Source organism: Felis catus, chromosome A1 (assembly GCF_018350175.1).
Source record: "Felis catus isolate Fca126 chromosome A1, F.catus_Fca126_mat1.0, whole genome shotgun sequence".
In the NCBI taxonomy this organism is placed as follows: domain Eukaryota; kingdom Metazoa; phylum Chordata; class Mammalia; order Carnivora; family Felidae; genus Felis; species Felis catus.
Genome location: NC_058368.1, coordinates 23,182,602 through 23,209,563, shown reverse-complemented (window position 1 = coordinate 23,209,563; position 26,962 = coordinate 23,182,602). Strand labels below are relative to the sequence as shown.

The 26,962-nt window shown below is 38.5% G+C and overlaps 2 protein-coding genes across 8 annotated transcripts in view; one reads left to right on the top strand and one right to left on the bottom strand.

The window, feature by feature from the left end:
- The first annotated feature begins 2,996 nt into the window (after window positions 1-2,996).
- NUDT15 (nudix hydrolase 15) lies at window positions 2,997-12,280 on the top strand. 4 transcript variants are annotated; one of them, XR_002154501.2, is made up of 4 exons: window positions 2,997-3,241; window positions 6,893-7,089; window positions 8,846-8,961; window positions 11,768-11,935. XR_002154501.2 is itself a non-coding variant. In XM_019826461.3 (4 exons), exons 1-4 carry the CDS (start codon window positions 3,084-3,086, stop codon window positions 11,905-11,907), a joined length of 591 nt encoding a protein of 196 aa, XP_019682020.1. In that variant the 5' UTR covers window positions 2,998-3,083; the 3' UTR covers window positions 11,908-12,280. The 4 variants fall into 4 exon arrangements, 3 of the variants coding, with proteins under 3 accessions (XP_019682020.1, XP_003980425.1, XP_019682027.1); XM_019826461.3 differs by having other exon boundaries at window positions 2,998-3,241; window positions 8,866-8,961; window positions 11,768-12,280; XM_019826468.3 differs by lacking the exon at window positions 2,997-3,241 and adding an exon at window positions 3,584-3,912 and having other exon boundaries at window positions 8,866-8,961; window positions 11,768-12,280.
- Window positions 12,281-19,453: 7,173 nt separating this feature from the next.
- Window positions 19,454-26,962, bottom strand: part of MED4 (mediator complex subunit 4) — a 47,848-nt gene continuing 40,339 nt past the window's right edge. For all 4 annotated transcript variants that reach the window (XM_003980375.6, XM_045052896.1, XM_045052900.1 and 1 more), the window contains 4 exons: window positions 25,157-25,214; window positions 23,560-23,646; window positions 22,245-22,376; window positions 19,454-20,150 (listed from right to left, as the gene is read on the bottom strand). In XM_003980375.6, the coding sequence (XP_003980424.1) occupies window positions 19,978-20,150; window positions 22,245-22,376; window positions 23,560-23,646; window positions 25,157-25,214 (450 nt within the window). In that variant the 3' untranslated portion in view covers window positions 19,454-19,977. The remainder of the gene's footprint in view (window positions 20,151-22,244; window positions 22,377-23,559; window positions 23,647-25,156; window positions 25,215-26,962) is intronic.

Genomic DNA, 26,962 nt, shown 5'->3' with positions numbered 1-26,962 from the left:
CAAGTATAAATTAAATGATCCTTTGTTGTTGTTCTAACACCATCTGTTAAAAAAGGCCTATTTCTGGCCTCTCCATTCTGTCCATTGATTTATGTGTCTATGCTTTTATAAATACCATATTTTTTAAATTAGTGTGGCTTTATCCTCGGTCTTGAAATCAGGTAGTAAGAATCCTTCAAATTTCTCCTTTTTAAAACTTGTTTTGATTATTCTATTCCTTTGCATTTCTAAATAAAATTTAAAATCAGTCCATTTCTACTGGGGGAAAAAAAAGCCTCCTGGAATTTTGGTTGGGGTATCATTGAATCCATATAAATTAATTTGAAGAGATTTGTCAGATTAACAATATGGAGTCCTCTGGGGCACCCATAGGGCTCAGTTCGATAGGCATCTGACTCTTGATTTCAGCTCATGGTCTCATGGTTCAAGCCCTGCATCGGGCTCTGTGCTGACAGCACGGAACCTGCTTGGGATCCTCTCTCTCTCCCTTTCTCTGCCCCTCCCCCACTGGTGTGTGTTCTCTCAAAATAAATAAATTAACTTAAAAAAAACCAATATGGAGACTTCTGGTCCATGACCACGTATTTTCCTCCTTTTATTTAATTTCCCTCAGTGATTTTCAATAGTTTTCGGTATACAGGTTTTGCACATCTTTTGCCGGGTTTATCCCCTAGTATTTTATATTTTCTAGGATATTGGTTTTGAACTCAGTTTCTGAATTTATTAAATATTATTTATTATTTACTTATTTTATAATGAGGCATTGAATACCTCATGTAATTTACTGAATGCTGTACTGAGTGGAAAACAGAATGGTTGCATGGGTACTGGCACCGACGGCTCACTACTGCTGCCCAGCATCACAACCTGCTGCCCACATGCCATGCCACCACCCTGGGAAAACATCGGAATTCTAAATTCAAATCATGGTTTCTACTGATTGTGTATTGCTTTTACACCATCATAAAGTAAAAAAAAATCATAAATAGAACCATCGTAAATTGGGACTACCCATATATCGAAATATAATTGATTTGAATCCTAGAAACTTGCTAAATTTGTTTCAGTAGCTTTTTTGTGGACTTCTCAGGATTGTCTGTGAATGGAGACAGTTACTTCTTCCTTCCTGATTTAACAGGCTTTTACTGATATTTCTTGATTTTATTGGTTGCACTTACTAGAATCTCCAGCAATGTGATGACTTAAAGTGATATCCTTGCTTCTTTCAAATCTTAGTCTTTCACCAATGTATTAGACAGCTAGGGCTGCCATAAGGAAGTACCCCAGCCTAACTGGCTTAAATAACATGTATTTTCACACAATTCTGGAGTCTAGAAGTCTAAGATCAAGATGTCAGTGGGACTGGCTTTTCCTGAGGCCTCTCTTCTTAGCCTGTCTTCTCCCTGTGTTTTTACATGTTTTTTCCTCTGTCTGTGTTTGTGCCTTAATCTCCTTTTCTTTAAGGACACCAGTCATATTGGATTAGGAGTCACCCTAATGACCTCATTTTAACTCAATTACCTCTTTAAAGGCCCTGTCTCTGAATACAGCTATAATCTGAGGTACTGGGGGTTAGGACTCCAACAGACAAATTTAGTGGGGGGACCTAACTGAGACCATAACAACTATTAAATATGTTAGTTGTAGGTCTTTGTAGATACCCTATTGTCAGGTTGTTAAAATTCTTTTAAATTTTTTTGCTTAAATCTTTTTAAAATCATAAATAAGTCTTGAATTTTCTCAAGTTTTTTTTCTGCATCTATTAGGATGATTATATGTGTTTCCTCTTTCTCTCTTTTAACACAGTAAATTACATTGATTGATTTTTCAAATATTAAGCCCACCCTGTATTTTACCCTTGTCCAGTGGTGACATATTATCCTTTCTATATGTTGCCAATTTTTATTTGGGAAAATATTACAGAATATCTTTCTGATACCTAACTTATTAAAGGATGCATTTGTGGGTGGAAGGACAGATGCTGTACAAGTGTTTAGTCACTCACCTGAACATAAATAATAAGCTTATTACTTTGAAATACAAAGGTAAATGTCAGAAATAATAGTTCAAAGAGCTAAAAGTGAATGAAAGGAGTACTAGTGGGTAAAGTTTTCCCTACCCATCCTTACTTCATTTTCTACCATTTGACTTTTTAAATTATATGTACATTATTTTGGTAGAAGTAAAACTTATTTTAATTTTTTTTAATGTTTTACTTATTCTTAGAGGGAGACAGAGCATGAGCGGGTGAAGGGCTGAGCGAGAGGGACACAGAATCTGAAGCAGGCTCCAGGCTCTGAGCTGTCAGCACAGAGCCTGACACCGGGTTTGAACTCACAGGCTGCGAGATCATGACCTGAGCCGAAGTCGGACGCCCAACAAACTGAGCCACCCAGGCTCCCCAAACTTAATTTATTTTAATGAAAAAAAAATTAAATGCTCCCCATCCGAAGTCTAGTTATTTGCTCGTTTTTAGTTCACTTTCATTACAATCCTGTTTCAGGTGGGATTATTTTGCCAGTGCATGGTGTGCAAACAACTGGAACAGTGGCTCTCTTTCCTCTCAAATATCTAGCTCCTTCCAGCACAATTTATTGTTTGTCCTTAATTTTTTCCCATGTTGTGTTAATACTCTCAATTATTTATACTAGGTTGTTTCTATACTATCCGTCCTTGTCCTGGTCCAACACTGACTGGAGTTATAATTAGAATTAATTTACTGTGGTGGTGAAGTTCACCCAAACACAAAGAAATGGGAAGTGCAAAGGCCCAGAGGTTTATAAAAGCGTGTGGCTGGTAAACGCATGATGGAGAAATCTGAGAATAGAGAATAATAAACGTTGAAAGTACAACAGTAAGTGGCATTACTTAAAACGAAACCTTGACGGGCAGTCCTGGGGTAGGCAACGCGACACTTCTCAAGCTGGGATCCCCACGTGAGGCAGAGACACCACGCACGAAGGTTACGTCCCAGGGACTCGGGCTTTGATTTCAGGGACCCGCGCAGGCTCAGCGACACTGGTCGTGGCCCATGGGGCGGAGCGAACGTCACTTCCCGCAGCCTCTGCCGGGTCTCGCGCGCTATGACGGCCCGCGCGGAGCCGCAGGGTAGGCGGCTTGGAGTCGCGGTAGGAGTAGTGGTGACTAGCAGCAAGCATCCTCGTTGCGTCCTCCTGGGGAAGAGGAAAGGGATTATAGGAGCCGGCAGTTATCAACTCCCCGGGGGCCATTTGGAATTCGGGTGAGCAACCACCGAGGCAGTTATCAACTCCCCGGGGGCCATTTGGAATTCGGGTGAGCTACCACCGAGCCCACCGAAGGAGAGCCAAACTTGCACGGGAAGGACGAGCTCTCCCCGTGCGTTGCGTCTTTCCGACGCTGCGTCATCTCGCGCGTTCCTCTGTTCTCTCCTCGGGCCGCCGCGCTCCTGGGTGCAAGCGCCGGCCGGGAGGGGGCGCTGAGCTGCGGAGGGCTGGCGAAGGGTCTGTGGTCGGCCTGAGCCCCGCCAGCCCAGTCCTTTTTCTGCCGGCAGCCTTCTATCCGCGCCTGCGGGCTGATGTGTAGGGTGTGTTTTTCTTAATGTTTACATATAAGAGGCGGAAAGTGGGTCTTTATGAAGATCTAGCCCAGTTGTGGCAGTTCAGGCACTTGCACGGTTCGGGCTGTGCACTAAACGTACACGGATGGACGGCCTGTGTCCTGCCCCCGCAGGTTTGGCTGCGCCGTGACCAAGCACATGGGCTAGTGAAACTCTGGGCCTCAGTGTCTTCATCTATACAGTGGGGGGGTTGGACGGAGCACTCTTTAACGTGGCATTCTGTGTTTGATGGCGGATCAGACCGATAAAGGAAGTTGGACAGTTAAGGGTCAGATCTACCCAATGGTGCGGAAAGCCGGGGATTTTGCTAAAAGGTGGGTTCTGAAGTGAGAATAGGTTAAAGTCAACGGTGGATGAACAGTATCTAAAGCGATCAGAGCCAGCGCTTGTTTTTGCATTAGTGTGAAAGTGCAAACATACATGAAAGTAAACAGTTGGTGAATCCTCATATACTTACTACTTGGCTTGTTCTTGTTTCATCTTTACTGCTCCATCCCAACAGACATACAGATCCCTTGTTTTCTAGACTCTTCTGAAGGAAAACGCGGACATTTATTATACCGCCCATAAACAGTTCGTTATGTACCTGTCATAGGCTTTTTTAAAAAATGTAACTCCATTTTCACACCTTAAGAAAATACGTTTTCACACCTTAACAAGATAATTCTTTAATAACCTGTGATATAGTCAGTCTGTACCACTTTCCCCATTTGTCTTGAAAATGTATTGTTTTCTACCAATCAAGATCAAAGGAAGATTGTACTTTGGGATTGATTGTAATTTGGGATTGATAAATTTAAGTCTCCAAATCTAACAGTAATCCCTCTTTCCCTTTTTTTACCATCCCATGTTGAAGAGTATGGGTCATTAGAATTTCTTACATTCTGACTATATTCTTGTAATCTACCTATTTGTTATAAAGTGCTAGTTAGAGACTTGATGCAGGTGCCTTTTAATCAGACTTTGTCTTTGATAAAACATGGAATTCCTATGATCTTTTAGCACATGGAATTTTTTAAATGGTTTTCAGGATTTTAAAAAACATCAAGTTTATCATTTTTAGATAATTAAGATAAAACATTTAAAAATTTTTTTTTCATGTTTATTTTTGAGAGAGAGACAGAGTGCGAGCAGGGGAGGGGCAGAGAGAGAGGGAGACACAGAATCCGGAGCAGGCTCCAGGCTCCAGGCTCCGAGCTGTCAGCACAGAGCCCGATGCGGGGCTTGATCTCATGAACTGCAAGATCATGACCTGAGCCGAAGTCAGCCACTTAACCAACTGAGCCACCCAGGTGCCCCTAGATAATTAAGATAAACCTTCAGTTAATAACTAATAAAATTTCCAGGTTAAGGGTCACATTGCCCAGAGGGACACACTGTATTGTACTTTGTCAATTGCAATGGCTAGAGATAGATATCTTAATGCTAACACAATAAAGTATTGGAATCTTTACTCAGATATCCAATGATAATAGGCAAAATTGTCCTTTAATGAGCTTTTTACTGAGTGCTAGATATTATGCCAAGCTCTTCACATATATGCTTTCACTTATCTTTATATGACTGGTATACTGAATGGGCTAAGTTTGAGAGGAGACAAATAGAAAATGGCTTTATTTTCTCCTTCCCTTGTCTTTGTAATTTTTTTTTAAGCTTATTTATTTTGAGATAGGCAGAGACACTGCCAGTGGGGTAGGGGCAGAGAGAGAGGGAGAGAGAATGAATCCCAAGCAGGCTCCACATTGCCAGTGCAGAGCCTGACATGGGGCTAAAACCCACAAAACCAAGAGATCATGACCTGAGTGGAAACCAAGAGTTGGAGGCTTAACTGACTAAGCCACCCAAGCACCCCTCCTTCTGTTGTCTTTCCCTTTTCTGCTGTTCTCTGACATTTCCTGCAAATTCTACAGTTTTCCTGTCACTTGATTAGAAAAATAAATCACGTTTGGTCATTATGATCCACTTCCAAGCATTTGTCTGTAGTGGGGAAAGGAGAGAGGAGGAAGACCTCCTCCTTTTCTCACTGTTTCTGGTTTCCTTCCCTCTCCAGGATGTTGGGGAGGGAGAGGGTGGGCCAAACTTTTTACATGACTAGTGCTGCTGTGATCCATCCATTGGTGCCCTCTGGGTGTTGTGCCCTCTTCCTCAGGGTATGTCTGTTGGTTGTTTGGAAATCCCACAAGGATGTCTCTCCTGCACAGTTCTCAGACATAGGTGGCTGATTTAGCTCTTGCTTATTAGAACACCATCTTGCTTTTTCTTTCTGCTGGGATCCCCAGCAGTCTCTTGTAGCATCTACTGGACCCAGAAGAAAATTCACAATGGGAGTAATGCCCTCACTGTCACCCTTTCTCCTTGCTCATTCATGGTGGGCTTCTGTAGCCAGTCTCCTGCTTTCCAGATTCTCAAAGTGGGAATAAACGTCAGCTTCTCTATTCACGTACATCCCTAAACACCGAGGGACACACTTTAGACTTGCCCAAGAGCTCTTACCTTTGTACCACCTCTACTCTGAATCACAGGCCTGTGAGTTTCTGTAGCTCGATATGACTTTAGCAGGGGAGGAACACACCAGTATCTCCTTGGGAATCACACTCAATCTCTGTGATCAGTTTTCTTGAAGCACCTCTCACTTGGCTTCAGGCAGAGTTGTCCTTTCATCAGGATGAAGGGAAACGTTGCTACTATGCTTGAAAATTCATAACTTTCCTCCCTGCCCTAAATCTCCTTATTATGTAGGCTGGGTAGGGTGAAGGTCAAGAGACTTGCAAGCCTTTCGATGGCATCTGTTTGCTCTCTTGCCATACTCTTTAGAATTTGAGGTGTTTATTGCCTATTGTCCTGAATTTTAAGGCTTCAACGAAAATTCTGAGACTGCAGGAAAAGACATCATCCACTTATTGATACACTTGCAACAACCCCGTTGGAAAGTAGTAATACTTCTTTTTATTAGGTTTAGCTGACTCCAAAGCCTGTGCTCTTAACTGTATCCTTAACTGTCTCCTGATTGCATACAGTTGCCAGGCACGTGAACTAGTGCTGAATTGGCTAAATGTTCTTTTTTTCTCAATAGGAAGTCCTTTTGGTCTTCAGATAACTTCAGATACTTTATAGTTGAGATAAAGAGAATGTCCAAAGGCAGGGTTGTTGATTGATTGTTAGAAAGCAAGAGCCAATTACAGGGTTTTTTGTTTTTTGCTTTAGACTAGAAATTTCTAGGCAGGAATTTCATGGCAAAAAAATAATAAGTTATGTAACTAAAATTGAATACAGTGCTGTGCTTCTGTTTTCCAGGGAAACGTGGGAAGAATGTGCTCAAAGGGAAACCTGGGAAGAAGCAGCTCTTCGCTTGAAAAATGTTCGCTTTGCCTCAGTCGTGAATTCCTTTGATAAGAAAGAAAATTACCATTATGTGACAATACTAATGAAAGGGGAAGTGGACATGACTTATGATTCAGAACCAAAGAACACAGAGCCTGAAAAAAATGAAAGTAAGAGAATTATGTGTAATAATTCCTGATCTTTGAGGAGTTTATCATCTGAGTATTACATTATGTTTGCCATGCAAAGAGAATTAGGCTTTTCATACAGAAGTGTAAATACATATACTTAAATCCTGGAGACATAAGCATATAGCAGGAAACAGAACTGGCCTGGAGCCAGACTACTTGACTTGCATGCTGGTTTTTCCACGTAGAGGTTTGTAACCTTGGGCGAGTTATTTCATGTCTCTGGGTCTCTTTTCTCCTCTGTGATAATAGCAACTACCTCCGATGGGTTGTTGTAGGGATAAAATTAGTTAATACATATAAAGAACCAAATGAACACTGTAAGTACTCAGTAAGTCTTAGTTTTATTTTTAGCATTTAATTTTGCTTCAGACTGATTTTAAGCAAAACGTTGAAGGTGCCATCCTCAGTTTTCTCACATGTGTAAGAAAGATACAAATTTCCTTGCATGGAGAGTGACTAACCTGACAAAACAATTATCCTCGGTGTTGAGTCGAGTGCTCTGAAAGCTTTAACAACATTGATGTGATTTACTGTGTGCTAAGCATTGTCCTAAGGGCTTTGCATGGATCATCTCTCTTCAAATTTCATAAAACTCCATGAGAAGGAATAAAATATCAAACTTACCAAATATATTCTTTGCCTTGTGAAACCTTATCCAAGCGGTCTTGTGTACTGGACCTCCCCTATAAACATTTAATTTATTCTCCACTATGGAAGAATCTTGTCATTCAACAAATGCTTACTGAGTACTGCATGCCAGGTACCATTCTAGGCGCTAAAGAAACAGTGGTGTGTGGAACAAAGTCCCTCCCCTCTCAGGTTTTACATTTTTTTTAATCCGGGGGAAAGGCAACACATTAGCAGATACTTTACAATGTAATGATAAGGAATAAGAATAAAAGTAAAACGGTGTAAAGGATAGTGACCCATGGGTGCTGCATCAGACAGGGTGGTCATGGAGGGCCTCTGAGGAGAGGGCATATGTGCCAAGGCCTGGAAGAAGTGAAATTTCTAGAATGGATAAATCATGAGTTAAGTGGTTTGCAGATTGAATTCATTGACTGAACAGAAGGGCATGTTCTACCCGAAGGCCTGTTGAGTCATATACGACTGTTTATAAAACAGGTAATGACTTGGAATCATCTAAAGTGAACTAGCAACATCTGAGCTATTTTTACTCACTACACTCCAACACCAAACCTGTGGCTCTTTTCTTCACATCAAATAGTTCTCCGGACATCAATTGGATGCCCTGTAATTCAGTTACATTCTTGCACTGTCTACTTGGAGTCAGTGTCAGATCCCAAACATTACAGAGTCCGTCCCACAAGACTGCACCCACTTCAAATACCAGTCGCTAAGTCCTGGCCTCCTGTACTTCTGGTCACCTGGCTATAAATTGGGGTTCCCACAACCTCCTCCTCAGGTTCAGTAATTTGCTAGAATGGCCTTCAGAACTCAGGAAACCACTTTACTTACATTACCAGTTTGTTATAGAGGAAGCAGCTCAGAAACAGCCACATGGAAGACGCACTGGGCAAGGTGGGCAGAGGGAGGGACGCAGAGCATCCGTACTCTCAATGAGCACCTTGACGTGTTCACCTCCCAGAAAACTCTCTGAATCCTGTTGTGTGGGGTTTTCATAGAGGTTCGTATGTAATGGGATTGGTACATATTATCATAGTCTCTATGATTGATTAAATCATTATCTGCTGGTGATTAATTCAATCTCCAGCTCCTCTCCTCTCTCCTCAGGTGGGATGTATCTTTCTGGTCACCAGCCCCCAGTTCTGAACCTATCTAAGGATAGGTTCAGCCCAGCCACCCATCAGCTTATTAGCATAAACTCAGGTACGGTTGAAAGAGGCTTATTATGGATAGCAAGTGTTCCTCTCGTCCCTATCTCTTAGGAAAATACAAAGGTTTCGGGAACTCTGTGCCAGAAAACAGGGAGGAAAGCTATATATAGATTATGATATAAGGAATATATCATATATATTCCTTATATATATATTCCTTATATCACAGCGACACACACATCAATACCCAAGAAGTATCCAAAGGCTTTCAGTTGGCCTAAGGTACAACTAAAATCATTCATGCCTTAAGAAGGGCAGGTGAGAAAATGTACCAGGTTCACTGGGGGCGCTGTCTACAAGTTCTTCTATCTCTCACATCCCCAATGATCCTGGATAAAAGGAGGAATAGGAGAGAGGGGAGTCCAGAGTAACAGTGGAAACACAACTCAGTAGTCTTGACATCCTGAAGCTGTGGGGAGGAACAGTTACTTGTCTTTTTAATATTAACTTGCAGTGTAAATATGTATATTTCCACTTTAATACTTTTTGTAGGACTCAATTTACTTTTTTTCTTTAAAGCACAGTTCCCATAACTGAATTTTTAAAAATTAGTTCGAGGTGTCATATATTCAGGCAGTAAGCACAGATTATTATTGTTCTCTTAAAAGAGAGCCCTAAACTTGGAAGGAATGACCATATCCTTATTTTTCTCTTTTCTACCAGCAGCAAAAACCTGACACAAGACGAGACAAAATGATGAAATACTTTGGTTTTGCATACTTAGCGTCCTTCACAAGGAGCAGACATAGTATTCATTTGTGGAGAAGGGCTGAGGGGAAAACAGCAGAGCCACTGACTGTCCCATCAGTTCTGACCAATCTCCAGCCGGCTGCCTCTGCCTCCCCGCCTCCGCCTCTGTTGGGGTTGGGGTTGCTGAAGCCTGGTGCAAGGCACGACTTCCTGTCCTGCTCTGCACTGTAGGCCTGTATTTCTAGTTTTCTTCCCCTGACGTTAGAAGGCATCTCAGGTTCAGTTGGGGTGTTCAGCTTCAAATCGTACTCGCTAGTTTTCCTTTACTGAACTTTGAATGCATAAAGAGCAGATGTTTGGGCTCATTCACCTTTGACTCTCCCGTGCCTGGCTCCTATTCAGAGTATATTGTTCAGACCATGTTGAAGGAAGAAGGGAACAAGGGGATGAGGTTCTTCAGTATAGTATCTAGACCGGCCTACATTTAAACAACTTCTAAAAGATTATTATCCTATGTTATAAAGTTCTGTGTTAGAGTTTTTGTTACTATGTTATGGTATGTAATGTTTTTCCCTTCCTAGAATCTGGTAGTTTTGACTCATTTTTACATGCCTTGTGATTTTTTTTCATTTATATAACTTTTTTTGAGCTTGTCCACCTTCATTTTGTTGACCTTCTCACAGGCTAGTAATCTAAGGTCACACAGTATGATTTTATAAGGCCCAAGGTTACTAGCACCAAGTCAGATTTGATCAGAAACACTGATTCCTCAAAAAAAAAAAAAAAAAAAAGAAAAAGAAAAAGAAAAAGAAAAAGAAAAAAAGAAACACTGATTCCTCTCTAGCCCTTCATGACAACATAGCAGGAGTTATTTTCACTTGCTGGGTAGCCAGCTGCACCACAGCCAGGGTGCAGCAGCTCTGTGGTGGTGGTTTTATTTATAGCATAAAGATGCATTTTCTCTCCCATGTTTGTCAGATCCTGGATCTGGATCACCTGCTTCAGGTTACTGGTTATGACATCTTTTCTCCAGCCATCCAATTATAATCAGGAGGATCAGCCAGATGCTTCATTTTCTCGCAGACAGGATAAACTTTACAGACAGCTCCCTTGAGACTGTTAATTCCGCATCTTGCAACACACTGTTGGGTGACACCTCTCTCCCTCTCTCTCTCTCTGTCTCTCTTTCTTTCTCCCTCCTTCTGTCCTACTCTCTTTCTCTTAGACTCTTAGGTCACAGTTGCTGATCACTCCTTCCTGAACTTGTTCTAATTTCATGGATTCTTTGTCCCCTGTCCCAGAGTGAAACTGCATACCTGTATCTTACAGGCAGAGAAACACTTAGTGGAAGAAACTGCATTTAAACATAAGTATATGCGTGTGACCATGAAGAAACTTAGAACATGGAGTGTACATCTTAGTAATATAGTATTTATATATTCACCTGTTATGAGCATCTGTGCTTTCATGTTCCTTACATTTAAGTCATCAAAGAGAATACTGTTGCCTAGAGCATTTTTCTAGGATTTTGTGTATTTCACAATAGATACTGTTAAATCTTTCCTTTTTCAATGGATTTTTGAAAATCAGTCCCATCCATATTGTCTTTCTATCTAAAGTGTACCACAGCCAGAGAATATTTTTATTCTCTGCACAGCTTCCATTACTTTTTAACAAGATGGAGGATAGCTTAGAAATGTAACTTACCTTATTCTATAGGTGGGGCAGCTGGTTTGTTTTCATGTAGTGTTACCACCTGTCATGTGTAAAGTTCTGTATGTTTTGTTCAGCCAAATATTCAAGCAAAAATTGAATTTTCTTAAATCTGGATTTTACTATCATGGGGCCCTTGTAAGCTTGGTCTCATGTTGAAATAACAGCATGTTTTAAATGATCCCCCTTCTGTTAAGACCTTCATTCTAAAGGCAAATGATGTTGGTACAGCTGAGCTAATGCATGGCATCACTGTGATTAGTAGCATGTTATTATTAGTTGCAAGTCATTTTTATATTTAATTAATTTTTTCGAAGTATAGGTTAACTTGCCAAAATAAATATTCTTTGTTTCCTTCCAGCTAAATAAACTGATTTGGTATCTTTCTTTTCTAGGTTGGGAATGGGTTCCCTGGGAAGAATTTCCTCCACTGGCCCAGCTTTTCTGCGCACTGCGGTGTTTAAAGGAACAAGGCTACAATCCATTTAAAGAAGATTTAGATCACCTGTTAGCATACAAAGGTCATCATCTCTAGGGGAAGAAGAAGATAACCTGATATACTTTGAAAAAACAAAATAAGGTTCTGTGAGAGACTGAAAAATACCTACATTTCAGAACAACTCCATCTTACGTAAAAATTTCTATATGCTTGCCAGTTGATTTGCCGCCTTTTAATATACCCACCACCCTTTCAGCCAGTACTTATGAAAAATTTGCTGGCATGATGTCATCAATTGCATTTCAGACTCAGAAAATGTGATGAATGGTGATATTGTGGCAATTCTGCTTTCTGTATTTTTCTGTGATATTTACTGTGCAGTTTGTCATTACCAGCCTGCCTGGCATGGAGGGCTATAGAATTTGCCCTAGTGTTTCTGTTCAAATAAAGATCCTAATTCAGATGCTAACACAGTATGCCTGTTGCGGAATTTATCACGTTTGTTGACTTTCCTTGTCTGTTTTATTTAAAACAAAATTTTTGGTACTATAGTGTGACAGTCTTTGCAACTGGAGTGATAGGACAGGTCATTAGGGTATATTTCCCAGGTTTCTGATTCAGAAGCTACCTCAAGAGAAGTGAGACAAACTGTCTGAGATACTATACTGTCATTAACAGGCCATGGACTTTTGGATTTCTCACATAATCTTTGTGAGATCCAGCTTCCTTATAGGTAAAATGAGATTAGACTAGGGCAGTGGTCCTCCAGGTGACATCTGGGGAGGTCCATGAGACCCTTTCAAGGGCACTCAAGGTCAAATATGTTTTCATAATAGGCAGGACATTATTTTCCTTTCTCATTGTCATTCTTTCATGAGTGTACAGAGAAGCTGTCCAGAGTCTAAGTGATGTGTGGTACTGTAACAGATTGAATTTAAGAGGAAACCAGGCAAGCCTTATGGATGAAACCGTTCCATAGGTTTATCTCAAATATAGTTGATTGGGAATTCATTGATTCTTCAGGTTAGTGATTATCCAAGCAGATGTCTTATAGCTTCAAAAACTTACCACAAAGTAGAGTTTTTCCATATCTGCTACTTTAAATTCTTAATGGACAGGTTCATTAGGAGCTTATGAGATTGTTTTTTTGTTTTTGTTTTTGTTTTACATACACATAATTAGATACGAAGGTTTATGGAAAGAAAAAAACTAACCTGGGCTATATGTGGAATTTGAGAAACTCAACAGATGAACATAGGGGAAAGGAAGAAAAAATAAGATAAAAACAAAGAGAGAGGCAAATCATAAGAGACACTTAAATACAGAGAACAAACTGAGGGTTGTTGGAGGGGGGTCTGAGGGAGAGGTGGATTAAATGGGTGATGGGCATTAAGGAGGGCATTTTGCAGGATGAGCACTGAGTGTTACATGTAAGAGATGAATCACTGGGTTCTACTTCTGAAGCCAAGACTATACTGTATATTAAATAGCTTGAATTTAAATAAAAATAAAATGAGATGAAATTTAAAAAATAAGTATTTTCAATAAGATGGTGAAAAAAATTTTTTTAAGTTTCATGTTAGAAGGGGATTGCATTTTCCCCAGCACCTAATATGCTCCGTTGGCATCCGTAATCACTCAGTAAATATTTCTCTAAATAAGCAGATGACTGGAGGAGGATTTAGAACTCTTAGGTAAGCAGTTAATTCTTAGATGGTTTGAGAATTACCTTTAATGGAAAAAAACTAATGCTGACTACTAGCAATATTCTCATACAATTAAATGTCCTCTACAGTTTCTGAAGTATGCCTCGCTCTGCCAGGACACTGGGGAGTCTGAAATATCTCTTCCTTCATCTGTGTGCCAGGTCAATCCCTGAGGTGTCCTGTATCCCCTGATAAGCAAGTGCAGTATCCTAGCAAAAACCCTCCCAGTGGAGCATGTGGTGAATTCAGCCTCCCTTGGAGAAACAGTTCTTTAATAGCTATCCAAATAAGGCAAATGCTTTCAAATAAAATACTGTCTTTGGGGCAGCAAGAATCACATTAACTGAGAACTGTGGAGAAGGAAAGCTCAGGGAATCATCTACGGGGGAGAAAACAAAGTCTTCTTCCAACATAATATCAGTCATATCAATGCTGCCTTTTTAAAAAATAATTCGACTATTCATGTTGTACTTAGAAGCCAGTGCTTTGCTTGAGTAGCCTTTGTGAAGAATGCAAATAAAGATAACAGCACACAATGACTGAGAGGCATGGACCAAGCCTTCCGCTTTATGGACTTGACAAAGTGAACACGTGAGTCCATAGTTAAGATCCTCCATAAGCATTTAGTTTATACCTACAGTGTGTCAAGTACTATTATAGGTTCTTAATTATATTGTAAGTTGAATCTATCACATTTAATCCCAAATTTCCATTCTAGATTTCCCATTTTTAGTATGCTATGTTTAAGTATTTGGCTTTTTGCCTAATAATAATGCTCAGTAGCTCTGTATGCAATGACATAGGACTCCTCATTTTACTTATCAGAACAGATCATGGGCAGAAGGAACAAAGTAGCAGGCGGGCAAGCCAAGCTGTTCACCAGCTTTTTTGACTTCATCCTCCTGTCCTCTGTTCTTTTCCTTCTTTACAGATTCACTTTCCACCCATTGTTGAGGACTCTCCAAAAGACATTATGTATAGCTCGGACCTTTTTCCTAAGCTTCAGACCCAACCACACACCACCCATCTCTACCTGAGCTTTTCCGTCCTTCTCATTTGTTATGTTCCAAACTGAAGTTGCCTTTGTATTCCTCTCCAGGAATGACTCCATCACCTGCTGAATTGCTCAAATTAGACTCCCTTCCCCCACGTAAAGCAGCCACCATCTCTTGTCCATTCTGTTTCTTTCATGTCTTCTGAATCCATGTCCCGTGAGGTTGTCCCAGCTGCCTCTCCTCTAGTGTAGGGATGCTTGTCCTCTTTTTCCCAGACTGCACCTGCAGTTTTTATCCCTCCAACTAACTGATTAAGGTCAAATACACATGACATAAAATTTATCCTGACTTATTTTTGACAGTACGCCTAGAGAGCCTTTTCAGGAAATTAAATCTCATGGTCATTTGGCTCGTTTCCAATTGAGGCTGTTACAAATAAGGCTGCTATGAGCATGTGTGCATGCTTTCTTTAGGGTTCACGTGTGTACTGATTTCTGTCGGATGTAAACCTACGAATGGGAAGGCTGGGTCACAGAGTATACAAATCTTTGCTAAAGAGATCTTTTTCATGTTATTTATTTATGTATTTATTTAAGTAGGGGAGGGGCAGGAGACAGAGATGGAGAATCTTTTTTTCTTAAGATTTTATTTTTTAATTTACATCCAGGTTAGTTAGCATACAGTGCAGTAATGATTTCAGTAGATTCTAGTGATTCATCCTCTACATATAATACCCAGTGCTCATCCCAACAGGTGTCTTCCTTAATGCCCCTTACCCACTTAGCCCATCCCCTCACCTACACCCCTCCAGCAACCCTCAGTTTGTTTTCTGTATTTGAGTCTCTTATGTTTTGTCCCCCTCCCTGTTTTTATATTATTTTTGCTTCCCTTCCCTTATGTTCATCTGTTTTGTATCTTAAATTCCACATAAGTGAAGTCATATGATATTTGTCTTTCTCTGACTAATTTTGTTTGGCATAATACCCTCTAGTTCCATCCACTTTGTTGCAAATGGCAAGATTTCATTCTTTTTGATTGCTGAGTAATACTCCATTTCATATATATACCACTTCTTCTTTATCCATTCATCTGTTGATGGACATTTGGGCTCTTTCCGTACTTTGGCTATTGTCGATAGTGCTGCTGTATACATTGAGGTGTACGTGCCCCTTTGAAACAGCACACCTGTATCCCTTAGATAAATACCTACTAGTGCAGGTGGGTTGTAGGGTCGTTCTATTTTTAACTTTTTGAGGAACTGCCATACTGTTTTCCAGAATGGTTGCACCAGCTTGCATTCCCACCAGCAGTACAAAAGAGATCCTCTTTCTCTGCATCCTCGCCAACATCTGTTGTTGCCTGAGTTGTTAATATTAGCCATTCTGACTGGTGTGAGGTGGTATCTCATTGTGGTTTGGATTTGTATTTCCCTGATGATGAGCCATGTTAAGCATTTTTTCATGTGTCTGTTAGCCATCTGGATGTCTTCTTTGGAAAATTGTCTATTCACGTCTTTTGCCCATTGACTGCATTCTGCTTTTCGGGTATTGAGTTTGAGAAGTTCTATATAGATTTTGGATACTAACCCTTTATCGGATATGTCATTTGCAAATATCTTCTCCCATTCCATTGGTTGCCTTTTAGTTTTGCTGATTGTTTCTTTCCTTCATTATGCAGAAGCTTTTTATCTTGATGAGGTCCCAGTTCATTTTTGCTTTTGTTTCCCTTGCCTCGAGACATGTTGAGTGAGAAGCTGCTGCACCTGAGATCAAAGAGGCTTTTACCTGCTTTTTCCTGGCAGATTTTGGCGGCTTTCTATCTTATGTTTAAGTCTTTCATCCATTTTGAGTTTATTTTTGTGTATGGTGTAAGAAAGTGGTCCAGGTTCATTCTGCTGCAGGTCACTATCCAGTTTTCCCAACACCATTTGCTGAAGAGAATATTTTTATTTTATTGGATATTCTTTCCTGCTTTGTCAAAGATTAGTTGGCCATGTTTGTGGATTCACTTCTGAATTCTCTATTCTGTTCCACTCATCTAAGTGTCTGTTTTTGTGCCAGTACCATACTGTCTTGATTACAGCTTTGTAATACAAGTCCCAGATTGTGATGCCTCCAGCTTTAGTTTTCTTTTTCAGGATTGCTTTGGCTATTCAGGGTCTTTTCTGGTTTCATACAAATTTTAGGATTGTTTGTTCTAGCTCTGTGAAGAATGCTGGTGTTATTTTGATAGGAATTGCATTGAATATGTAGATTGCTTTGGGTTGTATCGACATTTTAACAATATTTGTTCTTCCAATTCAGGAGCATGGAATATTTTTTCATTTTTTAAGTGTCTTCTTCAATTTCTTTCATAAGCTTTCTATAGTTTTCAGTGTATAGATTTTTCACTTCTTTGGTTAGGTTTATTCCTAGGTATTTTATGATTTTTGGTGCAATTGCAAATGGGATCGATTCCTTGATTTCTCTGTTGCCTCATTATTGGCGTATAGAAATGCAACTGATTTCTGTGCAGATTTTATATCCTGCGACCTTGCTGAATTCACATATCAGTTCTAGGAGGTTTTTGGTGGAATCTCTGGGTTTTCCATAGAATATCATGTCAGAGAGACAGAGAATCTTAAGCAGGCTCTGTGGGGCTTGATCTCACAACCATGAGATGTCTTGAGCCAAAATCAAGAGCCACTTAACCAACTGAGCCATCCAGGCACCCCACTAAAGAAATCTTAAGTGCTCTCTTTATAAGGTGCCTCTTCAGACCTTGTTGGGGGTATTACATAACATATGATATATAGAGAGATATAGACATAACATATGATATGTGGATATATCTATATATATCCTGCTTTCTAAAATATTTTTAAAAATCCAAATTGTGAAATACACTTAGACCCCAGGGTTTTGGATGAGAGGTCATAGAACTGCATACATAAATTTAAGGTGAGTCTGTAGATAGCAGTTTGATGTCACATGAGAACACAGAAAGAAGGCAAGCCAATGAGAGACTTGCCAAACCTCCCTACACCTTGAGCTTGGACTTCTAACCTCTGGAACTGTGTGAAAATAAATTCCCATTTAAGTCATGATTCTGTTTTTGTTGTAGCATACCTAACAAACTAAGCTAACAGGTGGCCTAAATCTCAAAGCTTAAGGAACTGTAACAGAATCAATGAACATTTGCTATTGTGGATTCCCACACTTTCCATGCCTGCCATCCTTGAATTGGAACTTTGGCAGCAACAAAGGCATCTCGTATAACAGGGTCCAGAGTGTGAAGTTCACTTTTGATGTGGAAAACAAAAAATGTTAATATGAAAATTTTCAAATATATCAGAAGTAGAGAATAGTACAATGAACTTCCATACATGCTATACTCAGAGTCAGCAGGTACCAAGATTTTGCCTTATTTGGTTCAGCTCTCTCCTTTCCACCTCCTTCTTTTCCTTGGCTGCAGTATATATATATTTTAATTAGACAACCAATATTTTGTTATACTGTATAATAGACACTGTTATAACCGCAATTTATGTATAGTGGTATGCCATTGGATTCACATTAATACAAAAGTAAAGAAATTGAACTGTGAGGTAATTTATACTTTCAGTTAGAATTCCAAACTAGGATACTCATTTCATTCCATGTATTATTAAAGATATCCTTCTAAAAAATGTACTTTGTTCCCAGGAAATTGCAAAAGTTGGAAGACAAATGTTTTTCTATAGGTCATGTTTCATTTAAATATTAAAAAGGAAAAAAAGCTAGAAAAATCGAATTTGCAGTTCATTGCAAGGATGTGATTAAAAACTATATAGCACCTCAGGAAATACATTCTCATTTAAAAAAAATGTATATATATGTGGATTTTTAAATCCATCCCATCTTTTATCTTTAAAAAAGATAAAGAACCAAAATGTTAATTTCTATGATCTCTAGATAGAATGTTAGTTTTATTTTCTTTGTACTTTACTATACTTGCTAAATGTTCCACTATGGATGTTGTATTACTTTTGCAAATCAGAAACAAAAATTTTTTTTTAAGTACACTAAAACTAATAAATCAAAATGTAGTTGTGTAAGCACATTATTTAAACATGGAGATTAACCATCAGAATTTAAAACTGCTTAAAAGTGATTCCTTGTGAAAACTGCAGTAAGAGGGAAGGTGAAGACAAGACAGTGCTTTCCATTCTAAACACTTTCAGCCAATCTGTTAGTCTTAAAATCAGACATTATTATGGTAAGTTTTTTCGAAAGAAAGAAATGAAGGAAGGAAGAAAAGAAAGAAAGGAGGGGAAGGGAGGGAGGGAAGGAAGGAGACAGGAGGGAAGGAAGGAAAGAAAGAAGTGAGGAGAGGGAGGGAGGAAGAAAGGGAGAGAGGAAAGAAGGGAGAAAGAAGGAAATCAGAAGTAAAGAAAAGGAAAAGAAAGGGGGAGGGAAGGGGAGGGGAGGGGAGGGGAGGGGAGGGGAGGGGAGGGGAGGGGAGGGGAGGAAAAGAAAGGGGGAAGGGAAGGGAAGGGAAGGGAAGGGAAGGGAAGGGAAGGGAAGGGAAGGGGAGGGGAGGGGAGGGGAGGGGAGGGGAGGGGAGGGGAGGGGAGGGGAGGGGAGGGGAGGGGAGGGGAGGGGAGGGGAGGGGAGGGGAGGGGAGGGGAGGGGAGGGGAGGGGAGGGGAGGGGAGGGAAGGGGAGGGAGGAAATAAACTAGTGGGAAGACTAATGGGAAAAAAAGAAGAAAGCAACAACTTCATTTTATTTCTTCTGAGACTGTCATTATGGGCCTTTGTGAAACCTACCAGTTGTGATTACTAGTTCAGCTGAATGCATTACATCATGTTCATTCACACTCCAGAATTCTACTTAAGTATGTATAAAATCAAACTGGATTTACAGAAATAATTTCCTACCTACACTAAAGGAATATTTAAATTTAAAAAAATCATACAGAGTACAAACAAAAATATGTTTATTTACACATATTACAATAATTACAGACAGTAAAATTAAGACAACTTCCCGTTACTGTGACAGAAGCTACCAGCCTTCACTTTCAAATGAGGGTTTTGTTATTTTGAGATATGATGCACAGTGATCCACTGCCCTTATTTAAAATGCTTCTCTAAATAATTCCAGGGGCTGATTAGTGATATGTACATGGGTTATTTCCCTCAACTTTTATTTCCAGAAATACTATGTACAAGTCCAACATAACTGGAACATAACAGGATAGGGCAGCACTGAAATGAGTAATTTTTTTTCCAACAATAAATTTTGATTATTCTTTAAATATTCACTTAGTGGTTTAGAACTGAAACGATAATTTTTGGCTTAAAAAAGAAAGTCCAGTGATTTTTAATGGGCTGCACGGTTCCACTATAGGCAGTATTACCTGGCTTTTTTTATAGGCTTGCTATTGTGTAAGAAACAGAATTCCACAGTATTCAATTCTGATGAATTTTGTCTTTTATGTTTTTTAATCAGAGTCACTACTACTGCTTGAGGAGTCTGTTGACATAACTTCTACATCATCTTCATTTTCTTTATTATGCCCTGGAGGTTCCAGCAAAAAGTCATTACTGTGATTCGGTGGTAACATATTCATTGACATGTCATTTGACTGCCATGGATATTGTGGAGCAAGGACATCTGGAGAAAACAAAGCATATATAACAACACTTCTACTATTAATTTACTACTTGATTACTCTTCCCTTCATGCACACAACCTGAAGTAAGTATTCTTTTTAAGGCCAGGAATCAAAATATACATTTGGCTAAATTAAGAAAAAGCAAATTTATCAAGGAAAAGCATGATATTTTAATAACTAGAACCTGTGTTTTATTTTTTAGGAAATCATGCTTCCATCTGAGTAACTTTATAGAGTCAGTTGACTAATTTTTCTTTTGTAAGACATTCACAATTACAAATCAAATGTTTTCATATATATGCATATATATGTAAATTATATGCAGATTATATCATTCTCTGTCTATTCTCTCTGTAGATTTTAAATAGCTAATATGTACTATACTAAGTATTACAAGTTTAAACTACCTGTTAAGCTTTAAATCCACTCTTCTCCCTGAACCCTGAAAACATCTCCTTTGCCAGCAGCTGCAATGTTAATCTTTGTCAGCAGAGGGCACTGGAGGGACTCTGCAAGGGGAACAGGCCTCTAAGGGATCAGATGTGATGTTTTCCTTCTCACTGCGCAGTGCCTGGCTGGCGTGCAGGACATCAAGTGGTGCTCACCACCTAGCAAGTTGCCGTGGCGTTAAGTCTCACATTACACCAAAGGTGGCTTCCCAGCAAGGCTCCCTGCAACCCTAGTGGATCACCTCCTGCTTGCCAGCTCTGGCCTGACCTCATCCATCTAACGTCTCTGCCAGCCAGTGGGCCACAGCTATACCCTCTCCACCCAGGGCGCCATGATATGAACAAACAGCCTTGGGATGGGGGTGGGAGGAGCCTCTTCTCAGTTGGGCCCTTCTTTGGGTACTCTATCCTGATCTTAGATGTAGCAGCTGCTCCCACATTTATTACTACTGTATTTTTAAAAAATAGTTCTCTTTACCCTTTAGTAGTATCATCTTGTTACTAGTTAATAATTCTTTAAATTTTCCTTGTTCATACTGCTGATGTCCCTTCTGCCTCCTGACTGGGCTGTGACTGGCATATAATACAGTATAATCAAAATGAGGAAAATGAAAAGATATCAAGGTAAATTAATGCACAGTGAGTTCTCAGTTTGTACGTTAGATAAACATGATGTTTACATAGCATTTTCAGTAACACAGGAACATCCTTACAATAAAATATGAAGCAGAAAGCATTATCTAGGGCATGTTTTAAACACTGTAAAAAATACAAGGAAAAAAATGAAATAGGTAAAATATTAAAAGTGATTGCTCAAAAAAACCCATAGTTTTTGGTTTTTATAACCTTTTTTATTAAAACTTATTAAGTGTTCTACCAAATAAAAACAAAAGTCACCTACAAAAAATAAACGTTGGGTAACATAAATAAAGGTTAAGAATAACACAAAACTATACGCAAAACTTGAGGAAGGATGAAATTCAGAATAAACTGAGTCACACAAGAGTGCTGTTTTATTTAGTTATTAAAAGTCTGTAAAAAGCTTTGTTATTCATTTGGTTAATTTGGAGTTTTTCAGGAGTGGGTTCACTTTGTATTCTTTAAAATGAACATATATATTTCTTATTCTGTTTATATACCATATTTCACAATTTTATTTAAAAAGCTATGTTTAGATCCTAATAATAATAAAAGAGAGGCCTAATGCCCAAGGAAAATAACCTATTAAAAAATGAGAGAAAAGTCAATTTATTGTAGTTTCATAAACTCAAGCTAGAACAATCTTTAAACTAGAGTAAGCAGAGAGCAGGATAATTGGCAGAAAACTTAGCTATTAAAATGAGTTGGGTCAGATGCCTGAACGGCTCACTAGGTCAAACATCCGCCTCTAGATTTAGGCTCAGGTTATGATCTCACGATGTGAGTTCAAGTCCTGAGTCATGCTCCATGGTGACCATGCAGAGCCTGCTTGAGATTCCCGCTCTTCCTCTCTCTCTCAAAATAAATAAACAAACTTAAAAAATAAAATAAAATAAATAAAACAACTTGGGTCTAGAATCTCAAACTTGTTCAACAGCCAGATATTCCATCACCATGTCTGAAAAACTTCAGTCTGTTCGAAAGCATTTTTCTGATCAACATTACCTGGCAATCTGCCTGCTGCAAGTGCATCTCCTGGTAAATGACCATTTACACCATTAGTGGAAGGATTGTTCATTTGACCCAATAATCCACTTCTCATCTCTAAATCAGTTGGGTATGGTCTCCGTGGGTCCCCTAAAAAAACAGACTGCTTTTAATTCAATCATATAAAAAATAAGCATTGATACCTTCTCTAAAGAAGTATTGATTTTCCTTGGTTCACTCTGAAAAACTCAAACTACATTTCAATTTTGGAACAAGAAGGTCATCTTATCAACTGTTACTAAGAGCATAATATATTTAAAAATACATGCATTTTGTCTCTGAACCTGCATAGAAATATACTACTCTTTATACAAAAAGAGAGAGAGAGAGAGAGAGAGAGAAAAGTCTGTCATTTTAGCAATTCCAGATGACAAATTAAGAAAATTATAACAGTCTTGATTCTTGTAATTTACCTGCATTTCCTAGTAAGGTAACAAATGATACATACTCTTGAGGGAGAATAAGTAGATCATGACACACTTCTGTTTATAAGACAGAAAGGACTGACTGGAATGCTTATTTGAAGGACTGTCTAAATTAAAACTTTTTCTAACCGACCTCTTTGATCTTGTCATTTAAAGACTAATTCCTAGAACCTTCCAGGAGAGTATCTAGAGCCAATGTTCATTTCCAATCATGAAGGCATACGGTTTAGTTTGGGGATGATGAAAATTTGGCAGATTTGGACTTTTTGGTAATACTTCTTACTCGCTCCAGATCACTTACCCCCCCAAACTAGTCATTGGTAAAATACCGTTCACAAGTTACTGATGTTGAGAGATTTATCTCCTACTCCTCCCAGAAGACTACTGCTCTACATTAGGTCCCTGTCTTATGTACTGTCAATGTATGTTGCAGTTCATTGCTCTTTGCTGTTTCTAATTACTCCTGTTCTTTCCAGTCCCATGTATTTGCTGTTGGGTGCTCAGTGCTTCATCTTTATCACCAAAGAGCTGGAATTATCTGCTTCCAAGGCCAGAACCCTTGAGGAAACTCCAATTGTTCTAAAAGGTGGGCTTCTGGCCAGCCTGGGTATTACAGGCATATAAATCTATAGGTTTCGAATCATCACGTATCATCTTGTACTTTTAAACATGAATTTATTATTTTTCTTTAAAAAGGAAAGAAACACATTTCCTGTGGCAACAGCTTTGTAGAAAATCAAACTGATAAAACCCATGGCCCATATTATTCCTTCTAAGATATTAAAGACGTGAAAATCACCTAAGATTTAAAACCACATATGTCTATTTTAAAAAGAGAAGTATTTTACCTGGAACCCAGGTCAGTGGGGCACATACAGCATTACTCGCACTAATCCTATGTGCGTATTTAATTATTTCTTCAGAGGAGATGGCACCTGAGAGTCGAGAGCATAACATGTTAGTCTAGTAACTTAAAAGGGCATAAACACGTGCCTCATAGTCACACATCATACTTTATTTTTTATTATCTGTATACAAGATAATCTGAGTTACCTACCTTCCCTAATAAAGCTAATAATACGTATATTGTTAAACTTAAATCATAGAGATTTCCCAACTAAAGAACAAAACGTCCAGAAAAATCATCTGACAAAGTGTCAAACTTGGGACATTAGCATGATAATGCTCACTATCTCAATTATTAGCTACCATTAAATAGTCTTACTGTTCTGAAAGCAACAGTGAACACAAAGAAAATAGAGGCAGGAGTGTTTTGTCTCCCAATGACAAAGCTATTAAACTAGAACAGCAGTTCACACTATATCACTCAATTGTTGGCTTACTGTGCCACTAAGGATATAAGTAGATCTAAGTAGAAACAAATCCACAATACGTTCATTAGATTAAAAAAGGTAAGCCACTAAATAACATGTACAGCATGACCTGGTTTTTGTTTTAGAATATATGCACATATATACTTGTATTGTTCCCATTCTATCTGTATTAAACATCTTTTTAAAAAAAAAAAAAAAGTGGACACACACCAAACATTAGCAGTAGTTATCTGAAACAGGAAAAGAAGAAGAAAGTTAGACAACTCTGAGGTGACTAAAGGTAAATCATCTATGAAACCATTAAAGTAACCAAAGTTTGGGGCACCTTGGTTGGTTGAGCTCAGTTGGCTGAGCTTCTGATTTCGGCTCAGGTCATGATCCCACAGTTTGTGGGTTTGAGCCCTGTGTTGGGCTCTGTGCTGACAGCTCAGAGCCTGGAGCCTGCTTTGGATCTGTGTCTCCCTCTCTCTCTGCCACCCCCCACCCCCCGACTCACACACTGTCTCTCTCTCCTTCAAAAATAAACATTAAAAAAAAAAATTAAAAAAACAAAAGTAACCACATTTTCATTGTAACTATACTTTTAGTACACAAACTAAAAAAATCCAAAATGGAAGTCTTTTAAGGAGAGGAGGAGGACAGGAAAAGAAGGTCTGCTGGGCTTCTACACCATTAAATGTGCACACACCCCAAAGCCACATCTAGTTCTGACTTCATGACACTCTAGTCCTGCTCCATTTGTCCACTGCACATTCTCTTTCACTTTTGCAAGATCCATCTTTTCCAAGATCTATCTCAAATCCCACTTGCTTCCAGATCACAGTTCTTTTCCCTTCTCCCAACAACTTTATACACTCATTGTCATTACTGTGCATTTGGATACAAAGTCATAACTTGCCATATGTTACTGCTTCTTATAACCTGAGAAAGGTGTGATGTCTCCTCAGTAATTAATACATAGCTCAGTGCTAGAACCTAGCACTTTACAATAAAAATTTATTGGAACCATTTCAAAAGTAGCAAATGATTACCAGTTAACACTCTCATCTGCTTCTTCAAACAAAAACTTGGATTTTTCAGAAAGTCATTCAGTGTTTCCCACTGTACTAACCTTTTCTTGCTTTTTCTATTGATTTGAGTTTTTCTTTTGCTTGGTAAACAGCTGTTGCCTAATTTGAACATTAAAAAAAGAAATACGGTTTATTCTTAACTATATCAAACAGTTTTTGGCTTAATTCACAAAATCATTAATTCCATATGAACAACATGCAAAATTTAGAAATCCCCACAATTTATCTGTAATGTTCTCAAACATGTGGGTATCATTTGTATCAGTTAATGAAAGAAATAATATATGTTCATGAATCAGTCTCCATTCACAAATTCTATCACAAACATGCAAAAGAGATTCTGACCACATACCACCCCAAGAGCATTCGGGTTCAAGGATAAAATATCAAAATGTTTTTTTAGTTTGTAAGATACATTCTTGGATTGATGATCTTATTCATTTATACATTACCACTATCTCTAAGCTTAATGACTACTATAATGAAAACACCCACAACCACCCCCCACTCCCACTGGAAAGATACATGAAAGGGTAAAATGAAGTTAAGCTAGTATGTATATGCATCTTCAACTGTAACACAGTGGTTAGGAGTATGGAGACAGAACTAGGTTTAAGTTCCATCTCCCTACTTTTCACTCTCCCTGGGCAAAGTAGTTATCAATTTAAAATCTCAGTTTCTTCATCTGTAAAATGGAATGGTACTAACCTCGCATAATTATTAAGAAGATTAAGTTAAAACATTTAAAGTGCAAGCAAGCACAAGGCCTGATGCACAAGTGCTCAATGTTAGTTTCTATTACCTAAATCATAAAATTCAGTCTTTTTATGGTCCTTGTGTCAACTCTATTTAACTCCATAATTATATTTTTGGAAATCTAAAGAATATAATCTGAAATGCAGAAGAAAGACAAAGTTTTTTTGCAATGATATTCATCAAAGTATTATTTTGTAACAGTAAATTGGAAAACTAAACAAAATGGATACAATATACAAAAAATTCCCTCAGTTTTAACAAATGGTAATAGAACACCAGTTGGTATCCTACTAATTACAAGATACAAAATGAATTCCTCAGAGGGGGAAAAAAAACTATGTTGTACACCTGAAACTAAAGTAACATGGTGTATCAACTATACTTTGATTTAAAAAAAAATTATAAGCCTACTGGGAAATTAAAACAAATAAAAGAATACACCTGAGACTGAAATGAAAAGCAAAAAACTATGAATAACAGCACAGAGGGACTGACGGCATTTTTTCCCTCCTCTTTCTACTTTTCTGTATTCTCTGAGTATCTTTTGATAAGCAAGTATTACTTTCCTAATGGAAAATAGATTTTACTTTTTTTTTTTTTTTTTAAGCATTTACTTGGGGTCATTTTTTCAGCAGGAATGGTTAATTTACCCTGAACCACTCAGGTTTCTATTTATTGGAGCCCATTTGGACACATTTTGAAGATTCATCAGGGATAAGGATTCCAGCAGTGTCTGGTCCATATGAGAATCAAACTCAGCTGTTTCTGTAATATCACCATATAACAATTACATTAGTTAGTATTTAGTGAAATAACTGGGTAAATATGAGCAAAGAAATTGCTTTTTTGAAATAGTAGCCAAGAACTAGAGTCCTGGGGACATATGCCCAAATCCACCTAGTTTAGAATGGAGGATGAAATAAGTTAATGTCAGTTTTAATCAATTTATAAAATTGGTACATATTTCTACTGATTTCAAAATATTTTTAAAGTTGAAGTAAAGATTTAGATTACTAATAACTGAAAACTTCTATCAGGACAGGATAAAAGTACAACTTCTATTAATTCAATTCAATTCCATTAGTTCTATT